The 26,679-nt window shown below is 43.7% G+C and overlaps 1 protein-coding gene across 1 annotated transcript; it reads right to left on the reverse strand.

Moving 5' to 3' along the window:
• Window positions 1-12,153: 12,153 nt before the first annotated feature.
• Window positions 12,154-22,856, reverse strand: drgx (dorsal root ganglia homeobox; the record flags this gene model as incomplete). The annotated part of the gene is given in 9 exon segments (XM_080740793.1): window positions 12,154-12,566; window positions 14,439-14,454; window positions 14,456-14,498; window positions 14,500-14,538; window positions 17,089-17,180; window positions 17,182-17,271; window positions 20,909-21,010; window positions 21,662-21,762; window positions 22,799-22,856. Coding segments are annotated over 9 exon segments (954 nt in total).
• Between the last annotated feature and the right edge of the window lie 3,823 nt (window positions 22,857-26,679).

A 26,679-nucleotide genomic window follows, 5' to 3' on the forward strand; every position in this document is an offset into this window, starting at 1 on the left:
CAGTACAGTACAGTACAGTACAGTACAGTAGAGTGCTGCATGTGAACTCCTGACCCGCTCTAGCAGCAGGTGGACAATAAACACCCAAGGTCTGTTAACATAACTGGCCTCCGTAGGACCTTTGGCTGGAGAGATCAGCATCCAGCTGTTAACACTGGGGCCTCATGGAGAGCGTCTGTAACTCAACAGTTCTCCTGGTGCGAGAGTGTAACAGCCAATAGAAAAGGAGGCTGTCTTAGAGAGGTGCTTCAGAGAAGCTAGCTGACCCCTCTAGGGGTTCCGAGGGTAGTTCAGTAACACAATGTTCAGCAAGGCCCCGCGTAATCGCGTGTACAGCCGTCCTGGCTTTTTTTCTCTTTCTTTCTTTTTTGACGTAATCCCTTTATAAACCTATAGACCAGTGGTTCCCAAACCTTTTAGCTCGAGACCCAAAAGAGAAATTTGACTTTTCCCTGGGACCCAAATTAGTGAAAATAGCAGATCTACAGGCTTGTAGATTGGCTAATAGTTTTAATTTTTTTAATTTTAATAAAAATAAATATTGATGGATTTATTTTTATTATTATTATTACTTATGAAAGTCCTTCATAAGATTTATATTTGAATGGTTTGGGAGCCTGCCTGGAGAACCAGAGCCCCTGGTTGTCCCAGGTTCGATTCCAGGCCAGGGTAGCAATGTCGATGTTAAGAGTCGAAAGACTCTTAAACCCCAATTGCTCACGTGCTCTTTGTGAGCAGCGAATCAGCTGGGTTGGGCTGAATATACTTAATACTTAATTTCCCTCGCGGGAGGAAGTAGGTATAACAACTAAAACATTTCATTGGTCGCACCAGTACACCAGAGCAATCTATGTGTTTGTGTGTGTGTGTGTGTGTGTGTGGGTATGTGTGGGTGCACCTACCGGTATATGGAAAACTTAGATGCAACCAACTAAAAGGTCAGTCTGGCCAAGGAAGATCCCTCTTTATAGGCTATCCCTTTCCACACGGGGGGGTCCAGGTTTGGATCCCCCTGGGCGAGACTATGCTGACTGTTCAGTGTCCATTGGACCCTCTGGAAGTCTCTTATGTCCGGCAGAAATACTTGACAGATTAACCAGGCACAGCATCTTAACGGGCGCCAAGAAATGCAACACTGTATGTTGAAGAAGCATGACAACTGATACGCTGTATATTAACAGGGGTTCTCAACCTGTGGGGTCATGATTTTGGAGGGGTCTCCGGATGATAGTGACAATTTAAGGACTTTCAAGGCCTTTTTAATCCCTCCAAAAAGAAATAAAAGACGATTATTGCATCTAAAGTAATCACCAACCCATACAATAAAAACTGGTCAAACATTGGCCGAATTGTCAAATGATAAGGCGTTGTGAGCTTGTTGTATCCACCTCTTTCCGCGGGAGTTTACTGGAGATTATTTGGACCACACTTCCGGTTTAACAGCAGACATACAAGCTCACGTCGCGTCGCAGATGCAGCCCGTTGTGAGCTTGTAAATCACACTCGGCTGCGGCGCCGGAAGCTCGGTACAACGTCTGCGCAATGCACTATGGGGCGTTGGAAAGCCGTGGATAGATCTGCTATTTTCACAACATTTATCCGTCTAACCGAAAATGGAAGACCTCAACTCCTGCATTCCAAGTGCTCGTCAGGGTGGGGGGTCCCCATGCAGCTGAAATATGATTATTTTGGGGGGGTCACGGCCTGAAAAGGTTGAGAAGCACTGTATTGGTAGACTGAGCCCTAGCATGGCCCCCCAAGGAGCAGCCATCACCAGGGACGTGCAGAGAATGTTAGAGAGGCAGGGGCTGAAATATCTTAAAGGGCTTTTTGGTGAAAATATTGAAAATATCAGACCTCCAAGCTTGGAAGTCGGCTATTTTCAGTACCACACCACACTAAACTATAAGGCAATGTGGCGTACAGCATGGAGTTCTACACAGAGAGGACAATTCTTTCAACATAAGATGCTGCATTCAAGTTCAGAGAGACTCTCTTGAATGCTGCCTTCAGGTATGGCATGGAATTTGGAAAGAGGGCATTTACATTTATTTCACAGTAAAAACTGCATTCATGGTCTGGAGGGGGCACTTTTTACAGATGGATAAAAGGGGCAGGGGCTCAAGACCCCTTTGATGTCTGTGTGTGCACATGCCAGCCTGCCTAGCATGGCCCCCCACAGAGCAGCCATCACACCGCGTCGCTCTGACCACTGGTTCAGTTCAGAGGCCAAGCTCAGAGGTTGGAAGGTTGCGGTTTCCGGGTGCCGTAAGGATGCCCTGGCCTGTGACACCAACACCACCATGCAGCGCACAGTCTCAATGGGCAGCTGCCACAGAGTCTCTGTACTGTGAGGAGGAGCCTTTTCAGGCCGCAACCCCCCAAATAATCATATTTTAACTGGGGTCTGGGGACACCCCACCCTGACGAGCACTAAGAGTTTAAGCATTACATTTCGTATAACACAGTTCTATCGTGAAAATAGCAGTTCTATGTGCTCACAATGCCTTGCTACAGATCGGCTATTTTTACAATTTCTGCCTCTAATATTTGGCCAATGTTTAATTTGTCATTTTAGAGCTATTAAAATGTCCTTAAATTTTCACTTTAGAAATGTGCAGATACTCTCTACACTTCAACGTTATGTTGGTTTGTTTACTGTTGAGTGGGAAAACAATGTTGCACATTAAGTTAATCATCTGGGGACCCCCCAAAATAATTTCGGGGTCCCGACCCACAGGTTGAGAACCAGCGCAGTAGAATGGGCACCTATAGGACAAAGATGGGGCAATTGGAATCAGGCTGTACTGCCCTTTATCTGTTTGACATTAAACCTGCACTTATTATACCTGCCATAGCCTATATTGCTATTGTTGCTCTCATCATAGTTGTATCTATTGCTCTTGCTATTGCATGTATATCTCTCTCATTCGCTCTCGTTTTCTTTTATGTTCATGTCACCATCACCAGGACACAGTATAGGCCTGTCTATTTCCATCATGTGTGTATAAACATATTCTAGAACAGATTGGATGAAAAATGTGTTTATCTAATAAAAAATAATCTTCACCCAGCATAACATCAGTATCAGTAGTAGGCCTCCAGCACAGCAACTATGTTTTAAACTTAACTCTAAAAGGCTGACTTGTTATATGATGTTGCTGTCTTTATACAGACACACCTCTAGATGATCATAGTGGAAAGCCCCTGGCTGGCTGGCTGGCTGACTGGCTGGCTGCCTGTGATCAGGGGTGTCGCACCAAATTCTGGGCCCTGGGTACAAGGATTCACAGCGTTATTTTGTGCTATTGAAAAATAGCAGATAAACAAGCTCACAGTGCGGCACCGAGTGCCGCGCTGCAAGCTTGTAGATCTGCTATTTTTGAAAAATCGTGAAGACTTGTGCAAGTCTTTGAAGGTTTTTTGAAAAACCTATGTTTCTATGTCAGTGGTGCTCAAACTTTTTCATGTGAAGGACCCCCAAAATGATATGTATTTGACCCCCCCCCCCCCCCCCCCCCCCCCATCTCAAAATATTTAGTTCCAGGGACCCCTCAGAAGCAAAATTTGAGTTACAAATGTTCGCTTATATTCAAAGATTTGCATGCATTTTCACGACTTTTTCAAAAATAGCAGATCTACATGCTCGCAGCGCGGCACTCGGTGCCGCGCTGTGAGCTTGTAGAAATGCTATTTTTCAATAGCTAATGTATATAAAATAATTAAGGCCCCTTCCACCTTGGGCCCTAGTAACTCAGTCCCACTCCCCCCCTCCCTTGTGACGCCCTGCCTGTGATACAGAAGCTTGAAATGAAGTGTCCCTGTAGTAGTAGTAGTGGTGGTGTGGCATATTCCATGCTCACTACCACCCTCATGTGGACACTATATGAACAGACATTACATTCCACTTCACACTGTACTGTACTGACTCACTTGCATTGTTTTAATATGTTTAGGCCACATAAGTTATGTGGCCTAAACTTAAATCCACAAGAAGTCTACACAATTAGAGAATGCCCGGTGGGCCGACTATACAAGTGGGCCTGTTTGTTTTTTTATTTCCATTTTATTTTATTTATTTATTACCTTTTTTTCTCACCGTTTTAGGATAGTTACAGTATTTTTGGGGGTCTGGGCGGCAACGGACAAAATTGTGTAGACTTATTGTGAATTAAGTAATGCAAATTTTTAACAATAACCTAACTCTTGGCAAGAGTAAAATTTGTCCATTTGGTTCCATTTGGTTACCAACTCTCCATCATTTAGCTGGGGCCCGGGGACCACCTGGAACCCTCTCAAGTATACCACTACTGGTGGTCCTCGGACCACATGGTTGAGAACCACTGTTTTAGAACATTGGTTCTCAACGTGGGTCCATTTGGTTCCACCTGTACGCTTTAAAGTTAAAGGGATAGTTCACCCAAAAAATACACTTTTTTTTCCTATCGATCACTGACCCCATAGAGACTTGAATTTGTGGATATTTTTATCTGCTCAACAGAACCGGCTGGGTCGCTGCAGCTGGTGTTGCCGTAGCCTACTCATACAAACATACATAGGCACTCAGCCAAATGTTGGAGCGGCAGGCAGTGCTCCAAAATAGCAGATATACAAGCTCACAGCGCGGAAGCCCCCCTTTCCTTGTGTGTGTGTGTGTGTGTGTGTGTGTCTCTTGACTTGTTGACATAAGCACTAGGCTTGTCATTCCTTGTGTGTGTGTGTGTGTGTGTGTGTGTGTGTGTGTGTGTGTGTGTGTGCGTGTGTGCGTGTGTGCGTGCGTGCGTGCATGCGTGAATGCGTGCATGCGTCTCTCTCAATAGCACCACTTGAAGGTAGGTCACCCTATAGCTGAGCTAGACATCCCAGCCATGTTAAAACAAGGAGGGAATGGTAGATACTGCAGTTAGTTAGCTGCATTAGTATATAGGCTGGCCCCAGGCTAAGGTCACCCAGCTGTTGGTACTTGCTTGAGAAAGTTCATATGAATGGCCACTAGTTTTGCTGTTTCCTCAGTGCCATGGTGTCAGAAAGAATAATGCTCCATATTCAAGTGGATGGGTTTTTGACGAACTTTACGCTTGATTTATTACCTTAATAGACATTGTCATAAATACTTTATGCTTACAGTCGCTAGTTTAAAGGAGTAGTTCACCCCTCAATTTACTTTTTTCCCCCTATTGATTACTCATGCCATGGAGACTTGAGTTCAATAATATTTTTTTGTATTTGTTGCATTCCTACATTCCTTCATTTTTTTTCCTGGCCTCAGTATACGTAAAAAAAAACCCTGAACTTTCAACATTCAGTGGTTTTTCTGTAGTCGTTTTTTGAATTACTAGGCTCAGAAAAGTGAATTCATTTGCCTCTGGATGTACGCATCATGATCCAGAGGAGGGTGTGGTTGTAGGGGAGGGTGAACTCAACAACCAAAGTGGTGAATGGTAAATGGTGCATTGGACCGATGCAAACACAAGGTAAAGTAACTGCAAAGGTGAAACACCTTCCCCTACAACCACACCCTCCCCTGGATGATGATGCGTACGTCCAGAGACAAATAAACTCACCTTTCTGACCCTAATTATTAAAAAAAACTACAGATTACAGAAAAATCACTGAATGTTGAAAGGTCAGGTTTCTTTGGTGTAACTGAGGTCAGGAAACATGAAAAAGAAAGCCTAAGAATTTAAAAAAAAAATGTATTTTTGATGTCATAAGACCTTTAATCCAGAACATCTCCCGGTGGCGGGGCAGTGCACAGGGCACTCCCTGCAGCACAACTTATCTTGATGTTCCCCCACCAAGTTTTGCCTCGTCGCCTCAGCCAAAGCCAGTGGCTTCTCTGCTTCCTCAGAGAGTTGTTTGGTGCAGGCTTTGCTCAGTCTGGCTCCCACATCTTTGAGGGCCCCGCGTCTTTGAGTAATCGTGACGTGGAGCTGCCAACAAAAGCCCTGGCTCCCACCTCCACCACGGGTATGTCCTCGCGGTCCAACCGCTTTCCCTGCACTCTGCCACCACGTCCGCATATTTCGCCAACTTCCTTTCATAGGCAGCCTCCAGTCCCTCCTCCCATGGCACCGTCAACTCAACCAGCAGCACTGTTTTCACCGATGGACTCATGGATCATTTGCCTCCCGCCGACTGACTCTCCAGCACCTCTGACAGCTTCCTGAGCACTTGGTCATGCCGCCACGTGAGTCCACCCTGTGTTAGGACTGCTTTAAATCCTGACAGGAAATGCAGGCATTGATGGTCCCGCAGGATTGTATGTTCCAGGTTCTATGTTCCCCACTTCCCCCCCAAACAAGGTTCTATGTTCTCCACCCACCCTCCACCAAAAAAGGTTCTATGTTCCCCGCTTAACCAAAAAAGGATCTATGTTACCCACCCCCAAAAAAAGGTATACCTCAAATGCAGGAAATGGTGGGACATCTGGGCACTAAGAACATGTGGGCAATCCTAATTTAGCTGCCCACTCGTCCAGTTGTCCAGGTGCCCCTGGTGCCCAGATATCTCCACCCCTAAGTGCCTACTTTTCCAGGTGCCCACTCGTCCAAATGCCCACATGTCCCTACCAGTCGCTACTCTGGCGTTTGCTTCTGAAACTGTCCTGTCGGCGTAGTCCCTTATAGTTCCATCACCAGTCTTGACTTCTCCTGCCTGTAGCCCAGGGTGATGGATTTCAGGGGTAGCTGTAGTGAATTCCGACCGTATAGGCCAGCTGCTGAGAAACACTGTGGCAGTCCGAGCCATTTGCGGATGAAGGAGTTGGCTCTTGCCTCCATCTGGCTTACGGCTGATGAGGTATAAAAAATATAAAATTGGGCTAAAGTGGATTAATGTATGTTTTATAATATAATCATTTATATCTGTAAAGTAACTAGTAAATTAAGTCTTCCTATAATTGTACAGGAGTGAAAGTACAATATTTGGATCCGAGATGTAGTGGAGTAGAAGTAAAAGTAGGCTTTTGAAAATTGGAAATTGAGATACAAATGCCTAAAAATTGTACATGCACAGTAGGCTACTTAAGTAAATGTACTAAGTTACTCCACACCACTGGGTATAGACAGCAGTCAGGTGCATTACACGCTGCATTAAGATAATATGCAACGTTGGTATTATCTCCATTCAGAGAAAGTGCCTAATTGATTCTAATTGATTGGGTTATCGATGTCTTTCTGACGCAGGAATTAAAAGCAGCCGTGATGACGACAGGCGGATGCCTTCATGGCCCTCTGCTGACCCAGGACCTTGAGAAAGGTGTGTGTGTGCGTGCGTGCCTGCGTGCGTGCGTGCGTGTGTCTACATCTAGTTAATTTTGTTGACTAAGACTAAAAAGATTTTGATATTTAGTTGACTTGATATTTAGACTAAGACTAAAAAGATTTTGATATTTAGTCGACTTGATATTTAGACTAAGACTAAAAAGATTTTGATATTTAGTCGACTTGATATTTAGTGGACTTAGACAAGACTAAATCCTCTCAGAAGACTAAGACTAAATGGTGTGTTACTCAAAAGACTAATACTAAATCTTTCCTGTCAAAATTAACACTGCATTAGTCGACTAAGACTAAACTAATTGTGTGTTATTCAATAACTAACTGTAAATATTAACAGTCTACATCCATAGATACACCCAAAGACGCATTTACGTGTTTGCATACTGTCACATGTAACTACGGTGTCTTTATTTGTGTACATCACTGTGTCCATGTATGCGTGCGTGTGAGCGTGCGTGCATGTGTGTGTGCGTGCGTGCGTGCGTGTGTGAGAGACACACACAGAGAGAGAGACAGAGAGAGAGAGGGAGCATGTGAGCGTGCACTAGACCTCAGTGTTACAGAACATGTTTCTCTTCAGCCCCGCAAAAATATTTCATTACTGCAACAAAAGAAGCCCATTAGCCACCACTGTAAGAACACAGTTCAACTGCTGTCCTTCCACATTCTCCCTGTTTGTCTGCTTTTCTGGCTGTTCTCCAGCTAATTTGATATAACAATGCTCCACAAAACCGCCTCAGGACTTGTCTCTCGCTTTTTTTTAGGTGACAGAAAATTATCAATGATGCCACATGCACAGCTGAATGTCAACACCAACTTGACTTGTTTATGAAATATTAAAGCGGTGAATTAGGGCCCCCCCCCCCCCCCCCCCCAAACTTAATGATGATCGGAGTCATTAAAACTTCCGCATCCTTTGTTTTGGCTAATGATTCAATTCCAAAAACTGCTGTATTCTTTTTTTTTTTTTTTTTTTTTTAGAGAGAGAGACTGAAATGTGTTTTTATACGGCTTTTGTGTGAGCTGGCTGGATTCATTGCATTCACTGGTACTTTTTTTTTTTGGAGCAGATTCGTTATCGTTAACTGGCATGTCACGAGGCTCGCGGTGCTCTCTCTCATAAACCGAAATGGTTTTATTCACAATGCTATTAACAATGTTTTGGGACATGATTGTATAGCACACCTTCTGCATGCCATAGCTGAGGCTATAACTGTAATTATTCTATGAAGTGAAGGAGAAAACAAAAGGATTTCCTGCTGGCTCCAGTGTTAATTCTTTCAGCTAATTTTGATTTAGTCTTAGGGCTCTATTATGATCCAGGTCTTATGCCTTATGCCTTAACTTCTTTGCCTTTTTTCTACTATTTTGAAAAACATTTTTAAATACTTCAAATGCTGATCTACATCTGCACGCTGTGAGCTTGCAGATCAGCTATTTGAAATATAAAAAGAATATGTCTATATAGTAAAAGAAAAGGCAAAGAAGTTAAGGCATAAGACCTGGATCATAATAGAGCCCTTAGTCTTTTGAATAACACACCATTTAGTCTTAGTCGTGTCCTTAGTCTTCCAAAATGTGTTTGTCTAGTCTAGTCTTAGTCTATTAAATATAAAAAAATTGTAGTCTTATTCTTAGTCTTTTGGGATTAGTCTTAGACTTTTAGTCTTTGTCTTTTAGGATATGTTTTTTGGGCTAAATATAAGCACATAATTCTGAACAAGTCGTTGTCTTCTACTGCCTGTTAAACCATACATAAGAGATGTATTTGGCTTTGATTTCATTGCAGTGTTAATTTTTACAGTCTTAGTTTTAGTCTTCTGAAATTGTTGGAAAAAAAAAATAATAATAATAATCTTGTAGTCTTTTAGTCTTAGTCTGTTTAAAGTGTATTGTGACTTATTAAAAAAATATATTTATATATATATATATATATATATATATATATATATATATATATATATATATATTATCCCGTTTGTCTGACACTGGAATGTCAACGAAATACAATTCTTAAAAAAATACCATAACTTACTTTATTAGTTTATTATTTACAGATTATTTACAGCATGCATGTTGGTTTAAAAAAAGGATGGATGGATGGATGATGGATGGATGGATGGGTGGATGGATGGGTGGATGGATGGATGAGAGAGAGAGACAGACAGTACATACAGACACTTAAAGGTCGGGTTCAGTGCGTCGTTGTCGGGCGGAAACCTCGTATCTCCAAGTTTCAGATTTGCATGTTTTTTCGTAAAGCAAAGCCTTGCTTCATCACACGAGACCGTCGCACAAAACCAGTGAAAATAGCCGATCTACAATCACACAACGCCTCGCGCCGCAAGGCGTTGTGTGCTTGTAGATCTGCTATTATTCAAACCATTTGTCAAATCGTTTTTGAAACGTCAACAAAAAAAGGAAGGTTTTGGACATACAAGGTTTCCACCCGACAACGACGGTACACTCGTTGTTACCACCAGGCACGACTTCTGACATTATCTCCCTCCCCCGTGTCACCGGGGTGTCTCTTCATCAATTATTGAGCCGGTACTTCGTGGTAATACATAATTTCTGATCAATTATTCATGATAATGTGTGTGTGTAGTTTACTTAATTGTGTTATTGACTATCAAAAGTAATTTCCTGAAAACCCTCAAGGACGCAAATTGAATCAGCTCCCCGACTACTACTGGTCCTGCGCTCCATAGCCGCTGTGCTTATAAGTGTTCTCAATATGACCGGCTGAAGACGCCGTTTATAGGCCTATTCAAAGAGTCCATTCCAAACGACAAAGAGGAGGAAAAAAGACGTTTATTAGGAATGAATCGATTGATAAATAAATGTATACCACAGGCTGATCAGCTACAGCATGGAGGAGGCCTTCACACGGTGAAGAAAGATGTATTTCATAAATATAAGTTCCAACATCAATAAATAGCATGCTTCATACGTTTTAATGGAATTCATTAAAGAGGTGAGTGAGTGAGAGAGGGAGGGAGAGAGAGCGCTCCTGAAAGTAAATAAATAATAAGAGCCGCGATTGCCCTCCTCTGCCGGCTTTAAGGGAAGTTGATAAATAATGTAGCAGAACAGATGGCTGGAGCGAGAGGCAACAGGAGAGGAACATGAGCGACTACATCTTTAATTGTTTTAAAGAACGTGTCACAGGGTGTCGCCTGTCTGCCAGCGCCGCAGACGCGGCTAATGCCTCATTTGTAACTCGGGCCGCGCGGCGCTGCTCCAGCGGAAATAGCCGATCTGCAAGCCCACGGGGGTTGTCGAACTCGCAGATGGGGTGTGTTCGGTGATCAGGCGTGAATTTGACACCTGCAGTCTGCTCCGAGTTCACCTAAAGGGCCGCTGTATACTCCACTTTTAGAGCCCAATTTATTTCGGTTCGGTTCGGGGAGTCACAAAATCTCGGCAGCACCAAACAGCCGAATTAATGACTGTACCCGCCCCCCCCCTCCCCCCCCCCCCCCCCCCCCCCCCCCCCCCCCCCCCCCCCCACCCCCCCCCCCCCCCCCCCCGAACCTTTGAATGACGTCATATTGCAGTTTAGACAGAGCCGAACCGTCATAGATTCTGCTCATAAAAGTAAAGTATGCTTCGGACCATATGGGTCGTAGGCGAAACATATACGGGACTCATGGCTCACGCGCACATTTACGTTACAATATGCCTTGATTAATATTAAAGTGCACTTCCACTGTCAAAATAAGAAAAGAAAGGGGGTGAAAAATGAGATGATTGTTTGAGAGCCCCATTAGTGACCCAATGGCACAAACGCGATTGCCAGCAGACTCCCCATCGAATCCGGAATATTGTACCATCAGCACTATACACTTAAAGAGTTTTACATGCATTAACGAACAGAACCATTTGTTGTATTTTGAGGGGGAGAGAGAAAAGGCTGGCAACGGGATCACGTTCCTTATTTTGAAGAATCACATGTGCTCTTCATCGTGAGAGATTGATACAAACCGTATGAGGATTATTATTCACATTATCAGATCGGGGTTTGACGTCTTTTGTTCCACACGCACACATAAGTATTTATATTTTCATCCAACAAACAAAGTGTCCAAGAGTCCATGGAGGATGGAGGATGGAGGTCGGCGTCAAACCGCACTTGTGCTTTTCTATGGGGGACAAACCACGTCGCCCCGTGTTCGGCGAGTCTCACAAAGCATTTCAATTCACACAGTTTCATATAGAAAAGGGAATATGTGTGTCTGTGCATCACGTCGCGAGCGACGAGACGACGTCTGTTCCCAAGTCGGGAGCATTTATTGTGCTTTTATTTCTTCTAAGGAGCAGACAGGGATGAGAAGCAGGGCACCGTCACACCGTCGATTCCAACCACCGTTTTTCAACGTTGTGTCCCGGGACCATCAGGGTGGTTCTGTACCTCTGAGAGAGGGCGCAGATGGAACCGACATGGACAGTTTGGAACCGGTCCATTTGGTTCCATTTGTACCCTCTCAGAGTTAAATGAACACATTTGATTTTTTACAGTATATAGATTAGGGTCCCAGAGAAAAGAAAAAGTATATATATATCAAACTGGTCTCCGTGGCCTGCATATCAAACTGGGGGGTTCTTGAAATAATAATAAAAAGATTGAGATCTCGCCAGTGGTTCTCAAAGTGGATTCCAGGGACTTGTGGGTTCCTTTAGAGGGTTCCAAATTGACCCATAGAGGTCTGCAACTCTGACAGTGTACAAATGGGACCAAATGGACCCGTCAGGGTCCATTTGGTCCCCATTTGTACACTGTCAGAGTTAAAGGGGAGACCTTGAAATTTCAAAGTTTGAGAATCAACTGATTTAAGCAATCATTATATCCATTCCACACCAGTCCATTTTACTTCTTCTCCTGCGGGTCCTTGGGACAGTGAGGACAGTGAGGGTGTTTGTCGGGAGCCTTGTTGGCGGCCGGTCCGGGACTGGCGCTGCTGCCGCCGTCCCCGCCTCCCGCTCTGCCACCCGCGGCTCCGGACAGCTCCATGGCGACGGGACCCCCCACCACCGCGGGCCTGGCCATTAACACACCGGGTCCGGAGACGACGCCGCAGCCGACGCCGACGGCCCCAGACAGGGGTCCCCCTCCTCCTCCTCCTAAGCCGAGGTTGGCGGACTGCAGCACGGCCTCCGAGTGCTCGCGCGCCTTCATGCGCAGCGCGGCCACGCTGGCCGTCCGGTTGCCCTGGCAGCCGTAGGGGGGCAGGAAGGACAGGCCCATGGGGTCGGGCACGCAGCAGGAGCACAGGCCACCGCCTAGCGGGGGAAACGAAAAGACAAACGGAGCTGCAGGAATCGAACCGGGCCCAGGGGTCATCAATGTGTCCGTGGCAAAGCTTTGATTTTCTTTTGTACATACCATTGTAATGTTCTTATTGTGATCATTACTGAATGTATTCTACAGCAGGGGTCTTCAACATTTTCAGGCCAAGGACCCCTTAGTTGAGGGAGATATGGAGCAGGGACCCCCACAACCTTCTCATAGATTCCATGTAGTTTCATTGTTTGACAGCACAATCATCATTGTTTTTTGGATTCATGTCAATTTGTGTTTTCAGATATTTAATTACTTGAACTGTCAATTAATAAACTTGATAAACTTGACCTTTCACTCTGTACTTAGTGTACTCTTGTCTTTTTTTCCCTCTATACCAAAGCTCTTTGCCGAAAATAGCTGATCTACAAGCTCACAACTCTTTGCGCGGCGAGGCGTTGTGAGCTTGTAGATCTACTATTTTTGGTAAAGGTTCTCCGAATATGGACGCTAGGGTTCAAGTGATTAATATAAAAAAGGAGAAAAAAGTATATGTCGCACAAAGATTTGGAGGACCCCCTGTAGTAACTCTGAGGACCCCCTGGGGGTCCCGAACCCCCTGTTGAAAACCCTTGTTCTACAGGATTCAGAATATTTACGACACTCTGGCACATTAGGAGTCCACTAGTACTAGTGGTTATCAAACGTTTTATTTGCAAGGACTCCCATAACTCTGACAGTGCTCAAATGAAACCAGTGTGGTTTCATTTGAACACTGTCCGAGTTACAGACCTGTTATGGTCTCTGTATGTCTGTGGCAAAACATGGAGTTTTGACAAAAATGTCCTCCACAAGCAAGCATGGCGATGACCCCTGAACAGGCCTAATTGTTGTCACCACTGTCCTCCCCACTGTATTTATTTTTTTTACTTTCCATTGTCCTTTTTATCTCGTCCCTGTCGGGTGGAAAGCAAAGCATTCATTTACGAAAGGAACACAAAAGCAGTGGCGTCAGTTCAGCAAAAGCTAAGGTATGGCAACATGACTGGTGTCTTGCACGCGTGCGAAGGCGCTGTAGCCAATACCCAATTGACGCTTCTGCACAAAAGGTTAAAATATGGTCTCTGCCCGACAGCGACGATATTGTGTTTTTTCTCTGTGTCACAGGTAGGCTAAGTGTTTCCTATTGAGGACACTTATTTTTTTCCTCCTTTTTAATGAATTCAAATGATATCTTATAATGTGTTTCCTTTACTTGATGTTTTGTGTCAGGCACTCGGAATTGACTTGCTGTTGAAATGTGCTCTACAAATACATTAGCCTTGCCAAGCCTACTTAAACCCCCAATACTTAGTAAACTTGAATTTTGGCTGCAGTACCCCTTACCCCTTATACTGATTTCTGAAGCTGAGTACCCCCTTCCCCTGACTATACAGCATTTTGCTTAGAAAAGTTTACATCAAAAGTCCAGTTCCAATACCAATATTTTCAAAATAAAACAGCATAATGGCAAGTAGTCAAGATGTTGATGTAACTTGGTTCTACAATTTACAGCACAGAGCCTGTCAATGTTCTATCATTGACCATAACACTAAAATACATATTCCCATTTTCTAGTTTTTTTTCCCCTCACGTACCCCCTGCAGTACCCTGCGTACCCCTAGGGAACACGTACCCCATTAGAGAAACACTGTGCTATTTCATCCCTCTACACCAAATCTCTGCCAAATTAAGCCAATCTACAAAGCCAACTCGCGATGCGTTCTGAAACTTGTAGATCTATCTGCATTTTCTTTTAGTGAATCTTCCCCCCAGAATAGGGAATGCTGGGCCTATTGGGTTCAACAACAGGTGGTCATCAAGACTGGTTTTACCTTTGAGCGTGGCGACCTTGGGACAGGGCCTGGGCGTACGTGGCAGAGTGAGCAGCGTTCCGGGAAGAAAGGACCTCCAGGACCCACCGTCCTGTTCATGCTGCCATGAGAGAGAACCACATCAATGGGTTTTTCCACTATCCATATCATCGTTGTCGGGTGAAAACCTTGTATGTCCAAAACCGTTTGTTTTGCATTTATCATTTTAAAAGTCATTTAAACTGGTGAAAATAGCCGATCTACAAGCACACAACGCCTCACGCTGCGTGGCGTTGTGTGCTTGTAGATCTGCTGTTTTCACTACTTTTTACTTTTGTGCGATGGCCTTGTATGATGAAGCAGGGCTTTACTTAGCGAAAGAACGTACACATTTGAAACTTGGAGATACAAGGTTTCCGCCCGACAGTGACGATAATACTGTACACAATGCACATACATATTCATTCCTTTTGTTAATCCAACCAATTTATACTTGACAATGAAGTACAATGAATGGCGAAAATAGTCCATCTACAAGCTGAACGTTTTACAAAATCGAATTGAAGCATTTGAAGCCGGTGAATAGATCAATGAAACAAGGTGAGGGTGAGCCGAGTGCTTCGGAGTTTAGCATGTGTGGTATCTCCAGTCTTGTCATGTTTGAGGTGCTAGAAGTTAATATAGGATTAAATCAGCAAGGGATCCCATCGGGATCAGTGTCTTTTAACGCAGTCAGATGCACTCTCATTTAATCAGACACAGGGTTCACTGCATTTATTGTAATTCTATAGCAATGCTCTGGGTGCACGCACGCACGCACGCACGTACGTACGCACGCACGCACGCACACACACACACACACACACACACACACACACACACACACACACACACACACACACACACACACACACACACACACACACACAGTCCAACATTCTCTGAGTAGCTACACTAGAGCAGTTGGGGGATAAAGTGCCTTGCTCAAGCATACATCGCACCACACAAGAGTAAACAAATTACAATACAAATAGATATTTACGTTGTGGCACCTAGGAGGTAGCCGTCTAGAAGTGTGTGTGTGTGTGTGTGTGTGTGTGTGTGTGTGTGTGTGTGTGTGTGTGTGTGTGTGTGTGTGTGTGTGTGCGTGTGTGTGCGCGTGTGTGCGCGTGTTTAGTTCCATCCTCTCAGAGTTAAATAAACAGAACATTTCTACAGTATAAATTGGGGTCCCAGAGAAGAAATCACATCAAACTACATCAATCAGCACCAAATTCTTGTGAACATCTTTCGAAATATTACATCCACATTCTCAGGTACACCGCCCCTCTATATGTTCACTTGGCCAAGACTGACATCAATATCGGAAGGATGTTATAGATCCACGGGGAAGCCGTGCTGTCATTAGCCACTGTCTCGTTTATCTCACTTCTTTCCTTTTTGAACGCTCCTACATTTGCTTTGTGTGAATGTCAGTCCGTCCATATGTCCGTCCTGCAAAGCCTGGCATTGGCCAAGCTTCGTGGGACATAATGAAATGAACTCACAAAAGGTACTGATCACTTCACACTGGGTGTGATTATTATAATTTTATCTTTCTTTCTTTCTTTCTTTGAAACAACTTAAACACTATATATCTCATTGACTGGAGTCCCCCAGGGGTCTATATTTGGTCCCCTCCTTTTTTCCCTCTCAGTCTCCACCAAATCTCTCCAAGCCATTTCAGATGCAATACCAAAATGCCCTTTGTTGGCAACGGGGCGCTTGGGCTAAAATTGGAACGATACAGAGAATATTAGAGAACCACGATGAGAACCATGTAGAGTCAATTCAGAAAATCACTGAAATGAATGGCAAGGCTTAGAGTTAATGAATTGTTTTTTTTTGGGGGGGGGGGGGGGGGGGGAGGCTGGACAAGATAAGTGTTTTCTTCTCTGTCCCTTAAAAAAAGTGGTTGTTTTGTAATTTTGATGATGATGGTGACGTATAGAGTTTTCTGTACTTTGTTTTTATTTGTTCAAGATAAATAAAGATCAAATTAAATCAAATCATATGTACCCTTTCCTATGCAAACCTCTAATAGAGACTTCAGTCAATCAATCAAACCACTGATATAGAAACATGTTTTTTTGTTTGTTTTTTAAGAAAGCTGTTAGTATTTAGAACAGGGGTCTTCAACATTTTCAGGCCAAGGACCCCTTAGTTGAGAAATACCGTAGATGGAGCAGGGACCCCCACAACCTGTTCATACATTCCATATAGTTCCATATCATTTGACAGCAAAATTATCATGTCAATTTGTGTTTTCAGATATTTAACCACTTGAACCACCAATACTTTTTACTCTGTACTTAGTCTGCTCTTTTTACCCAATACACACCAAAGCTCTTTGCCAAAAATAGAAGATCTACAAGCTCACAACGCCTCGCGCTGCGAATCCCTGGCTACATTTCTCAGAATATGGACACTAGGGCTCAAGTAGTTAATATAAAATAATATATATATATAAATATATCACTCAACGATTTGGAGGACCCCGTGTAATAACTCTGAGGACCCCCTAGGAGTCCCGGACCCCCTGTTGAAGACCCTTGATTTAGAAGAAATTTTTTAATAGAGACGATTTCAGTGTTCCCGCTGTGTGTGTGTGTGTGCGCGTGTGTCGCCTCACCTCTGCTGCATGCTGTCCAGAGGGTCTTTGTGCTTGCGGCTGGGGTCCACGGGGGACCCCTGGGTGCTGAGGCTGCGGCTGGGAGGGGCCCCCCCCCTCGCTCATCTGCTCCTTGGCTCCGTCAGCGTCCCCGCTGCCGCGCTCCGTCTTCCTCCACTTAGCTCTGCGGTTCTGGAACCACACCTGGATTTAAAGAAACACACACACACATGAATAAATAAATCGTCGTTGTCGGGTGGAAACCTTGTATGTCCAAAAGCGTTCGTTTTGTATTTATCGTTTTAAAATTTTTATAAACTAGTGAAAATAGCCGATCTACAAGCACACAACGCCTCGCTTGTAGATCGGCTATTTTCACTAGTTTTGTGTGACAGTCTTGCATGATGAGGCAGGGCTTTCATTTACATAAAAACATGCAAATGTTAAACTTGGGAGATACAAGGTTTCGGCTGGACAGTGACGATATGAATAAATAAATACAAATTATACGGTAAAGTAAAAAAGAAAAGGACCTGATTCAATTATGTCCGGAGGGGAGTTCCACAAGTAAATTACATTCCGTTATATTCTCTTGAGCACAAAAAAAAAACGTGCTAATCTAATTACGTCCGGTGATTTATTTCTCCGTTATTCTGAATCGTTTTTGTCCCGTTTCGGTCGTGTTTGTTTCCTTTTGTTTCCTGTAACAGTTTAAATGATAAGCTTTTTTTTTTAGCTAATAAATGAGGGTGCGCTGATAAATGCTGATACGTACTTCATAAGAAATAAACGGGACATCTCTGTCCACAAGACGAGCCAAATACTGCATCTTTATGTCATCAGACAAGAGCTGTCAAGCAACTGTATTGAATCGTAACTCTGAGAATGTACAAATGAGTCCATTTGCGTATACATTTGTACATTCTTAGAGTTAAAAGCCATTTAGAGTCTAGACCTATATGTCACGTTAGATTTTAACCACTTTAACCATTATTTTATGCTTCTAATTATTGAAAAATAGCAGATATACAAGCTCACAGCGCGGCACCGAGTGCCGCGCTGCGAGCTTGTAGATCTGCTATTTTTGAAAAATCGTGAAAACGGGTGCAAATCGTTGAATGTATATATTTTTAAAGCAAACATTTGTAGCACAAATCTCCCTTTCTCTTGATCCCTGGAACAATATATTTTGAGATGGGGGTCCGCGGTCAAATACATATAATCCTAGGGTCCTAAGGTTTTTGATGTGATGTTTAAACGTCTGCCTCAGTATAACTTCCCAACACAGCCCGGGCTGTGACTTCTCCAGACCAGAACTTGTCGTCCGAGAGTGCCAGCAAGGGAGGAGAACGTATAAGTATATACAGCAACCAAGTTCTTGTATCTTAATTGAATGAAGGTCATTGCCTATAACAACATTTAATTGAGCAATTTTTCATTATCATATTTTAATGACTTCCCACTGACAGTCGCGCTGCCCGAGAGAGAGCGAGCCATGATGAAGTCGTTTATTTCCCTATTTAGTGATTGTTTGACAACATCAGATTCGATTAAGAGCGCGCTCGTGCACGCATTAATCACGGTCGGCGGCGTGTTTGAGCTAGCGTGTGTGTGTGCGTGTGTGTGTGTGTGTGTGTGTGTGTGTGTGTGTGTGTGTGTGTGCGTGTGTGTGCGTGTGTGTGTGTGTGTGTGTGTGAGAGAGAATGAATGGAGCGGGGTTCGAATCAGACCGGGCTCTGGCTCTTGTGCGTGCATTGGGATTGGGGATTGGAAGAAGGAGACACCCTCCCATTGTACAGACACCCTGCCTATTGTAAGGCGCGAGGTGTATAAAATGATGTCAACAGGCAAACAAAACGCCCCGGCATTCACTGGGCATAAAGGGAGAGAGAGAGGGACGACAGGACAACAATGCGACGAATGGACTTATCTCACCCCTGCACCTTCCAGCGAGAAGTCGCGCCCTCGCCGTCTCTGAATGGGTTATAATTGCTCCATTAATCTCAATTTGCCCGGGTCGCTCTTAATGCGGGGGAGGCCCCATTGACACTTTACAAAAGGGGGGGGGTGGAGGGGAAGGAAGGAGGGGGGGGAGGCAACAACACTACAACAGAAAGGGAAATTTATTTTCTAATAATAATGTAAGTTTAAGCCGTTTAGACCGGGGCACGCATCATTGCGTGTCGTTATTTTATGCTTTAACTGTTGAAAAATAGCAGATATACAAGCTCACAGCGCGGCACCGAGTGCCACCGCGCAGCGAGCTTGTAGATCAGCTATTTTTGAAAAATTGTGAGAATTTTTACCCGTTTTTTGACCAGATTCTGTATGTGTCTTTTGAATCCTTCTGAGGTTTTTTGAAAAACCCATGTTTCTATGTCAGTGGTTCTCAAACTTTTTCATGTGAAGGACCCCCAAAATGATATGTATTTGGCCACGGACCCCCATCTCAAAATATTTAGTTCCAGGGACCACCCCGAAGCAAAATTTGAGTTACAAACGCTCGCTTTAAAAACATATATTTAAAGATTTGCACAAATTTTTTGCAACTTTTTCAAAAATAGCGAGTGCCGCGCTGTGAGCTTGTATATCTGCTATTTTTCAATAGTCTTCAATAATTCTAGGCCTACATGGATTAATATCCCCCCCCCCCCCCCCCCTGCATATACACGGGGACCGGTTGTGGATTCATGTTCAGATTTAATAATAGGAATGTGGTAATCGGATTAAGGAGGGGGAATAATTTGTTTACAATCCCTAATTTACAGCGCCCGGATTCCATTATCAGCCCTCGCCATTGGGTTTAAGCGATAGTAAGATGACCCAGGGGAACAAAAGGCAAAACTATTATATTTCCCCACAATTAGATCTCGCGCTGTGGCTGCAACAAAAACCCAAAAGCAAATCTGGGAATGCAGGGAAATTACATCCAGGACATCATAACTTAATTACATCTCTGGCCCAAGTTTATAACGGGCGCATATGTGCAGCTGCAGCAGCGCGCACGGTGTGCACGGAGCAGGAATATAAATTGGCGAATTTGGGAGGTGCGCGCGCGGGCCCGCGGCAGCGTGCACGCATACACTTTTTTTGCCCCTTCTCCCCCCTATACTAAACTCCAAGAGCTGGGACGTGCAGAGAATATTAGAGAGGCAGGGGCAGGAATTTCTAAAAAGGCCTTTTGGCTGAAAATATCGAAAATAGCAGACCTCCAATCTCCAACAACTTTGTGAGCTTGGAGGTCGGCTATTTTCGGTGCTTGATACCACACTGAACTAAGCATTATCAATTTCTTTCACCATAGTAAAAACTGCATTCATGGTCTGGAGAGGGCACTTTTTACAGACGGATAAAAGGGCAGGGGCTCGAGCCCCCTTTGATGTCTATGTGTGTGCCTGTCTGAGAGTGAACATAAATGGCACCAAAAATGGAACCAAGTGCACTCGGGCCCCCTTTGGTTCCATATTTTGCACGCACATCTCGGAGTTGCTATAAAACGGATAAAATGAACACCCGGCATTTTCACAGAGTAGGCCAGCAAGCAGCCTACAAACGGATGATGTATTCGTACCTTTGAGACGTGCGGACAAATTAGCGAGGAACATTATCGCTGTTTAATTATGAATGACCGATTAATCAAGCTAATCTAATATTCACCATTATGTTGATGTTATTAGAGTGCATCGCAGGAATGACAGAGTGCCTTAATTTACCCTCTCTCTGGTCAAAAAAAAATGGGGGAGGGAGGGAGAGGGGAGAGAGAAAAAAAGTGCGTCGGGGACACTTTGTGGCGCGCGTGTGCGCGGCACCCCCACACACGCGCGCGCGCGCAGACACGCACCTGCACGCGGGCCTCCGTCAGGTTGATCTTCATGGCGAGCTCCTCGCGCGTGAACACGTCAGGATAGTGGGTCTGGGCGAACACGGCCTCCAGCGCTTCCAACTGCGTGGGGGAGAAAAACACACGTCAATTATGGCCTAATACTTTAACTTTACATGATTGTATAGCCTATTCTATCTATCTATATTATTTTATTTACATATTTATTGAATAGGCCTACATTGTACCATTTAGGCTCTATAGCGGACATTATTGAGAGAAACATCTGAACTTCTTTTTTTTTTTTTTTTCAGAGAACATGATAAACCCAGAGATCGTTTGGTCTTCAACACATTGGACACCGTGTGGAACCTGTAGGCCTAGCCTATATAATATAGGCCTATTAGGCCCTTATCTATCCTACGAAGAAAGGAAGCTCTTTAGGCTAGTATGGAGCTAAAGAACACAAAAATGATAGCAATAGCTCACTGTCAATTCAGAAAGGCCTAATTTGATTACAATCCATAACACGGTAAAATCAGCAGTGTTCAATGAACTCAAGAGTGTGCCGCAGCCTAAGCTAAATGAGTCAATTTCTTTGATTCCATAGCCTATCATTTAGGACTGAGGATTTTACAGGTGCCAGTCTGCCTCGCATTGAACTAACCATTATTTGACCTTAATGGGCTAAATCAGGCCCTTTAATTGGTTTTTGAGACAGCAAGGGCATTCTTCTAAGGTTTAGCTGCAAAAAAATGTGCGGTTATATATTACCTGTTGCAGTGTAAACGTTGTTCTGTTTCTGCGCTGTTTTCTCCGCAGGAACCCATCGTCAAAGTCGGCCGGGGCGTGGTTGGCGAAGCCGCTGGAATTCACTGCAAAGTTCATATAGAAACCAATGGAGAGTTGGTGACCAAACGACCCTTATGATCTTTAACTGTTGGTCAAATGAAACCAAATGGATCCTTATATATTTAACTCTTGAAAGCATAAAATGAAACCAAATGGACCAAAAGTAAAAGTTAAATCTGCATTAGGCCTACTTAATTTACAATATATCAACACAATTAGAGAATGTATAGAGGCATTGTTATTTTGATAACAGTCTAATTATTACATTTTGATTAGGCTAGCAGTCTGAAGCGAAATGTATAGTTTATTTAGACATTTTAGACATAACACATGAATAAGCATAATCCTGCTCCAACATAAAGAGTATTGGTCTACACAAATAGTCTAAATAAATGACAAGCATTTGTGTTTTCGTATTTGTATGTTGTAATAAATCATGACACGTTGATGTGGTTGAGAGCCGTGACCGTTTAAAGAGCCATGACATCTGTGTCCTGCTCTGCTGCCTCGTGGCCGCAGGCCACCATGTCACCATCGACACACCAGGTGACATTTACACACTGATTGTCATCATATAGATTAACTGCACGTTTGGACTGGTAGGCAATACTTAAACACACCACCAACAGCAACGGGAAAAGCAGCAAACTCTCTCTCTCTCTCTCTCTCTCTCTCTCTCACACACACAACACACACACACACACACACACACACACACACACACACACACACACACACACACACACACACACACACACACACACACACACACACACACACACAGAGAGAGAGAGAGAAAGAGAGAGAGAGAGAGAGAGAGAGAGAGAGAGAGAGAGAGAGAGAGAGACACACACACAGACAGTTTAAACTAAACTTTGGGATCAGACTTCATGCATGTTGTGGAAATGAGCATCAATAAATAGGCTACATAAAGGCTAAACAAGTCCTCTGCTCTCACTCCACTCCACGCCATCATCAGAGACAGACACTCAGACAGTCTATATTCGAGTACAGAACAACGCAAATGTTTTCGAAACATTGAAATAAAAGGCTACTTACGGGTGTTGGAGCGACAGCACTCTCCGTCCAACTGGGGCGGGCAGTGAAAGTAGAACATTGTGAGCGACCGGTCGCCGGTGTCTCCGATTTAAATCTGCATGGGGAAAAGAAAGAAAGAAAGAAAGAAAGAAAGAAAGAAAGAAAAAAAGAAAGAAAGAAGGGAGAAAAGTTTTAAAAAATCCCGACCGGTCCTTCTGGAGACAATAAAAGAAACAGCATTTACTGCATAAGCGTGGGACAATAAATAACGAAGCAGCCGTCTAGACAGCGCAGAGATGAGAGATGGAAGAATCCCATCCCATCACTGTATTGATCAATCTAATAGCAATAGGCCTACACCGTCGCTCGCCGAGGATGATAAGAGCAGATATTGCGAAGAAAGAAGCCTTGTCAGACATGACATCCAGCTGCCATCGGCAAGCGACGCTGTGGCAGCTGATGTCCAGGTCCAAATGAGACAAGTTCTAAATGTTACCTGATGTGCTGCGGAGAGGAGAGGAGAGGATGCTGAGAGGAGGAGAGGAGAGGAGCAGGGTACCACCTCTCTGCTCTGCTGGGAACTGACACTACTTCTACTGACACTGTCTGGGAGGGTCCATGTGTGTCTGTCTCCCTCTCTCTCTCTCTCCCTCCCCCCCCCCTCTCTCTCTCTCTCTCCCTCCCTCCCTCTCTCTCTCTCTCTCTCTCTCTCCCTCTCTCTCTCTCTCTCTCTCTCTCCCTCCATGGGAGTGTCCAGATGTCTATAACTCCATAACTGTCTCCGCAGAGTGCTGTTCAGGCTTTCAGCTCGTGCCGCAGAATCTCACGCCTAATTGGTCCTAATCGGATTATCGTGGCTTTGTCTCCCCGCACACCCACGCCGCGCGCGTGTGTGTGTGTGTGTGTGCGTGTGTGTGTGTGTGTGTGTGTGTGTGTGTGTGGCGTGTGTGTGCGCGTGCGTGCGTGCGTGTGTGTGTGTGTGTGTGTGTGTGAATTCATCATCACCAGTGATTGTTATTCCAGAGTCAAGTCTATTCCCAGATCACACTTGCATTTTTTCATTTAGTTCTTTGCTTTCATATATTAATAAAAACGGAGGCTTTGGGTTTTAGATTGACTGTGATGATGTTGTGGAGGGTCGGTTTAATTGCTCGTTAGGTCTCGCCAAGGCCGAAATTTTGATTTTGTTCGCGGCGGGGGGTCCGGCGATTCATTTCGCTTCCTCGGATGCGAACGACGAGCCGCGGGACCCTTTCAATTAGTTTTAAAGCGCACGCGGGACGCGGCGCGCCGCGGAGCCCCGATCCGCGCGTCTCTCCTCCTCCTCCGAGCCTCGTCTTGATCCGCGGTGTCTCCGAGGTGGAGACGCATGGGATGAGGCCCAGAGGAGCAGCCTGGAAGAAATACACATGTTTTTTACTGGAGTAAAAGTATCAATACATAGGCCTACTGCAATGTAGAAAATAGATAATATTCTACCTATGAGGGCGGAATCTGCCAATGCATTTCAGTGGGAATGGAGCATTCGTTTTCTTTTGAAATCTGCAAATTTCAGCAAACTGCTCCATTTCCATAGAATCAAAATGTGCCCTTATGTAGAATCTCAAGTTTCATAAAAATCTTTTGAAAATAGCAGATCTATACAAGCATGCAACGCATTGTGAGCGTGTAGATCTGCCCAAAATGTATTTAGGTTAATGTATAGCAGCCTATGTTTTGAAGTAGGCTACAGCCTATAAAGTTTTCACATAATTCTAGAGTAAAAGTATAGCCTACAATATTTGCCTCAAAATGCAGGAGACTTTGGCAGGTATGGATGTATAGTGGACTGGAGTATAAGTAGGCTATTGAAAATTGGAAATACTCCAGTAAAGTATAACAAATATTCCTCAAAAATGTACTTTACTATAGCATACTTAAGTAAATGTACATATTTGTTACTTTTCACCACTGAGAAGCAGCTGAAATGTAAAAAGGAAAAAAAAGAGGATCGTGTGTTGGGCCCACAGAACCACATCAAGTGCAGAAAGCCCTTCTAATGGGCCGTAATTGGTTCTGTAATATCATTACAGCATGATAATGGCCAGTTACGGGGCCCCGCGCTATTAAGGGGCCTCCCCGGCGTGCGGCGTTTATGTTATTAAAGGGGGGAATATAATGATATTTTGGTTATTAAATGCGCGTAATTAATTTATGCACCGCTGAAAATAAAGTTGTTATTATGACCTCGGCCCGGCGCCGGCGAGATGCGTTGTTGGGAGAAAATTGAAATCAAATAACGGGCCGTTGATAACTTTAATCTCCGATATTTGGTCTAGACGCGCTGTGACAGCCAGGGACGCAGGGAGGGGCTGATCTGATGGAGTGACTGACCGGAGTGAGCATCATGCTTCTTGTCAGCGCATATCTCTCTCTAGCCGATCTACAAGTTCACAAGGGCTGCCATGCAATAAGGCTATATATAGTTAAGGTCCTACATTGTGAGATTTTAGATCTGCTATTTTTTTTAGAGCAGAATATTAATTACAGTGAGAAAAGCCTGCAGTAGACTTTAGTATTTCCAGATGATTATCTCTGAGAAAATAATAACAGTTTAATTATTAGTTATTATAGCATTTTAATTACAAATTAAATAAAAAAAACTATAAAAACTAATTAAAATCTAATGTTTGAATAACTTTGCCATTGAGGCAAATAGCTTATAAAGCACATATTTGTGAAATAAGACAGTTGCAAATCCAAGCAATGGATGGAAATGGTTTTAAATGCAATGGGTTTAAAATGCAAAATAATCTCACTCAATTTTAGATTCTCGCAAACTTGGTGGCTCAGTCCAATGCAGCCAGGCACACAGACATACAGTATGACTTATACAGCTCACATATGACTTACAGTAGCCTGGCTCCAGCCCCTGAATTACTAGCTACGCCGCTTTAATAATGTTTTAGGGCAGGAGTGAATCGAAATGTCAATTCAGGCTGATTGTCAGGCTACAGCACTGCGAGGGGTTGTGAGCTTGTAGATCGGCTATTTTCGGCAAAGAGGTTTGGTGTAGAGGGGAAAAGGGGCAGATTAAGTACAGAGTGAAAGGTCAAGTTTATTAAAGGACCACTTCACCTCTGGGACAACCAGATCTTATTGTATTGTTGTTTGGGACACGATCAACACAATCCTGAGTTATTTATTGTGTTCAATCTGTGTTTTTAGATACAGTATTTTAGCATGTTTTGTAGCATATTGCATCATCTAATGCATCATATGATGCTTTGTAGCATGCTGAAACACTAAAATATGTAAAAACACAGATTGAACACAAAAAATAACTTAGGATTGTGTTGATCGTGTCCCAAACAACAATACAATAAGATCTGGTTGTCCCAGAGGTGAAATGGTCCTTTAAGTATTGATGGTTCAATGGTTCAATATCTGAGAACACAAATTGACATGAATCCAAAATACACACGACTGTCAAACAATAAAACTATGAAATCTATGAAAAGGTTGTGGGGGTCCCCGGCTTCATCTCTCTCTCAACTAAGGGATCGTCCTTGGTCTGAAAACATTGAAGACCCCTGCCCTACGTGATCACACCACAGCGTCACACAAAATAACCATAGCAGATCTACAAGCTCTGCTATGGTGTGTTTTGAATTTGAATCCTGAAAGGTATACCAGTTTTAGACATATGCGGTTTTCACACTACAGAGACGAGATAAAATAAAGTATACACAACTCCAAATAAAGAATCACATCAAAGTCAGAGAGGTAGACGTTTTATTTTTCTCGTACTGTAGCTTATAGAAAACCATAAAAAAGGCTGATGGACCTCTCATTTATAGCATTATAATTGAAAGTATAGACCTACTTCCAAAACAAAATAATAACAGGAATATTACTGCAGT

The sequence above is a fragment of the Nannobrachium achirus genome, assembly GCF_963921795.1.
Source record: "Nannobrachium achirus genome assembly, chromosome: 13".
NCBI lineage: Eukaryota > Metazoa > Chordata > Actinopteri > Myctophiformes > Myctophidae > Nannobrachium > Nannobrachium achirus.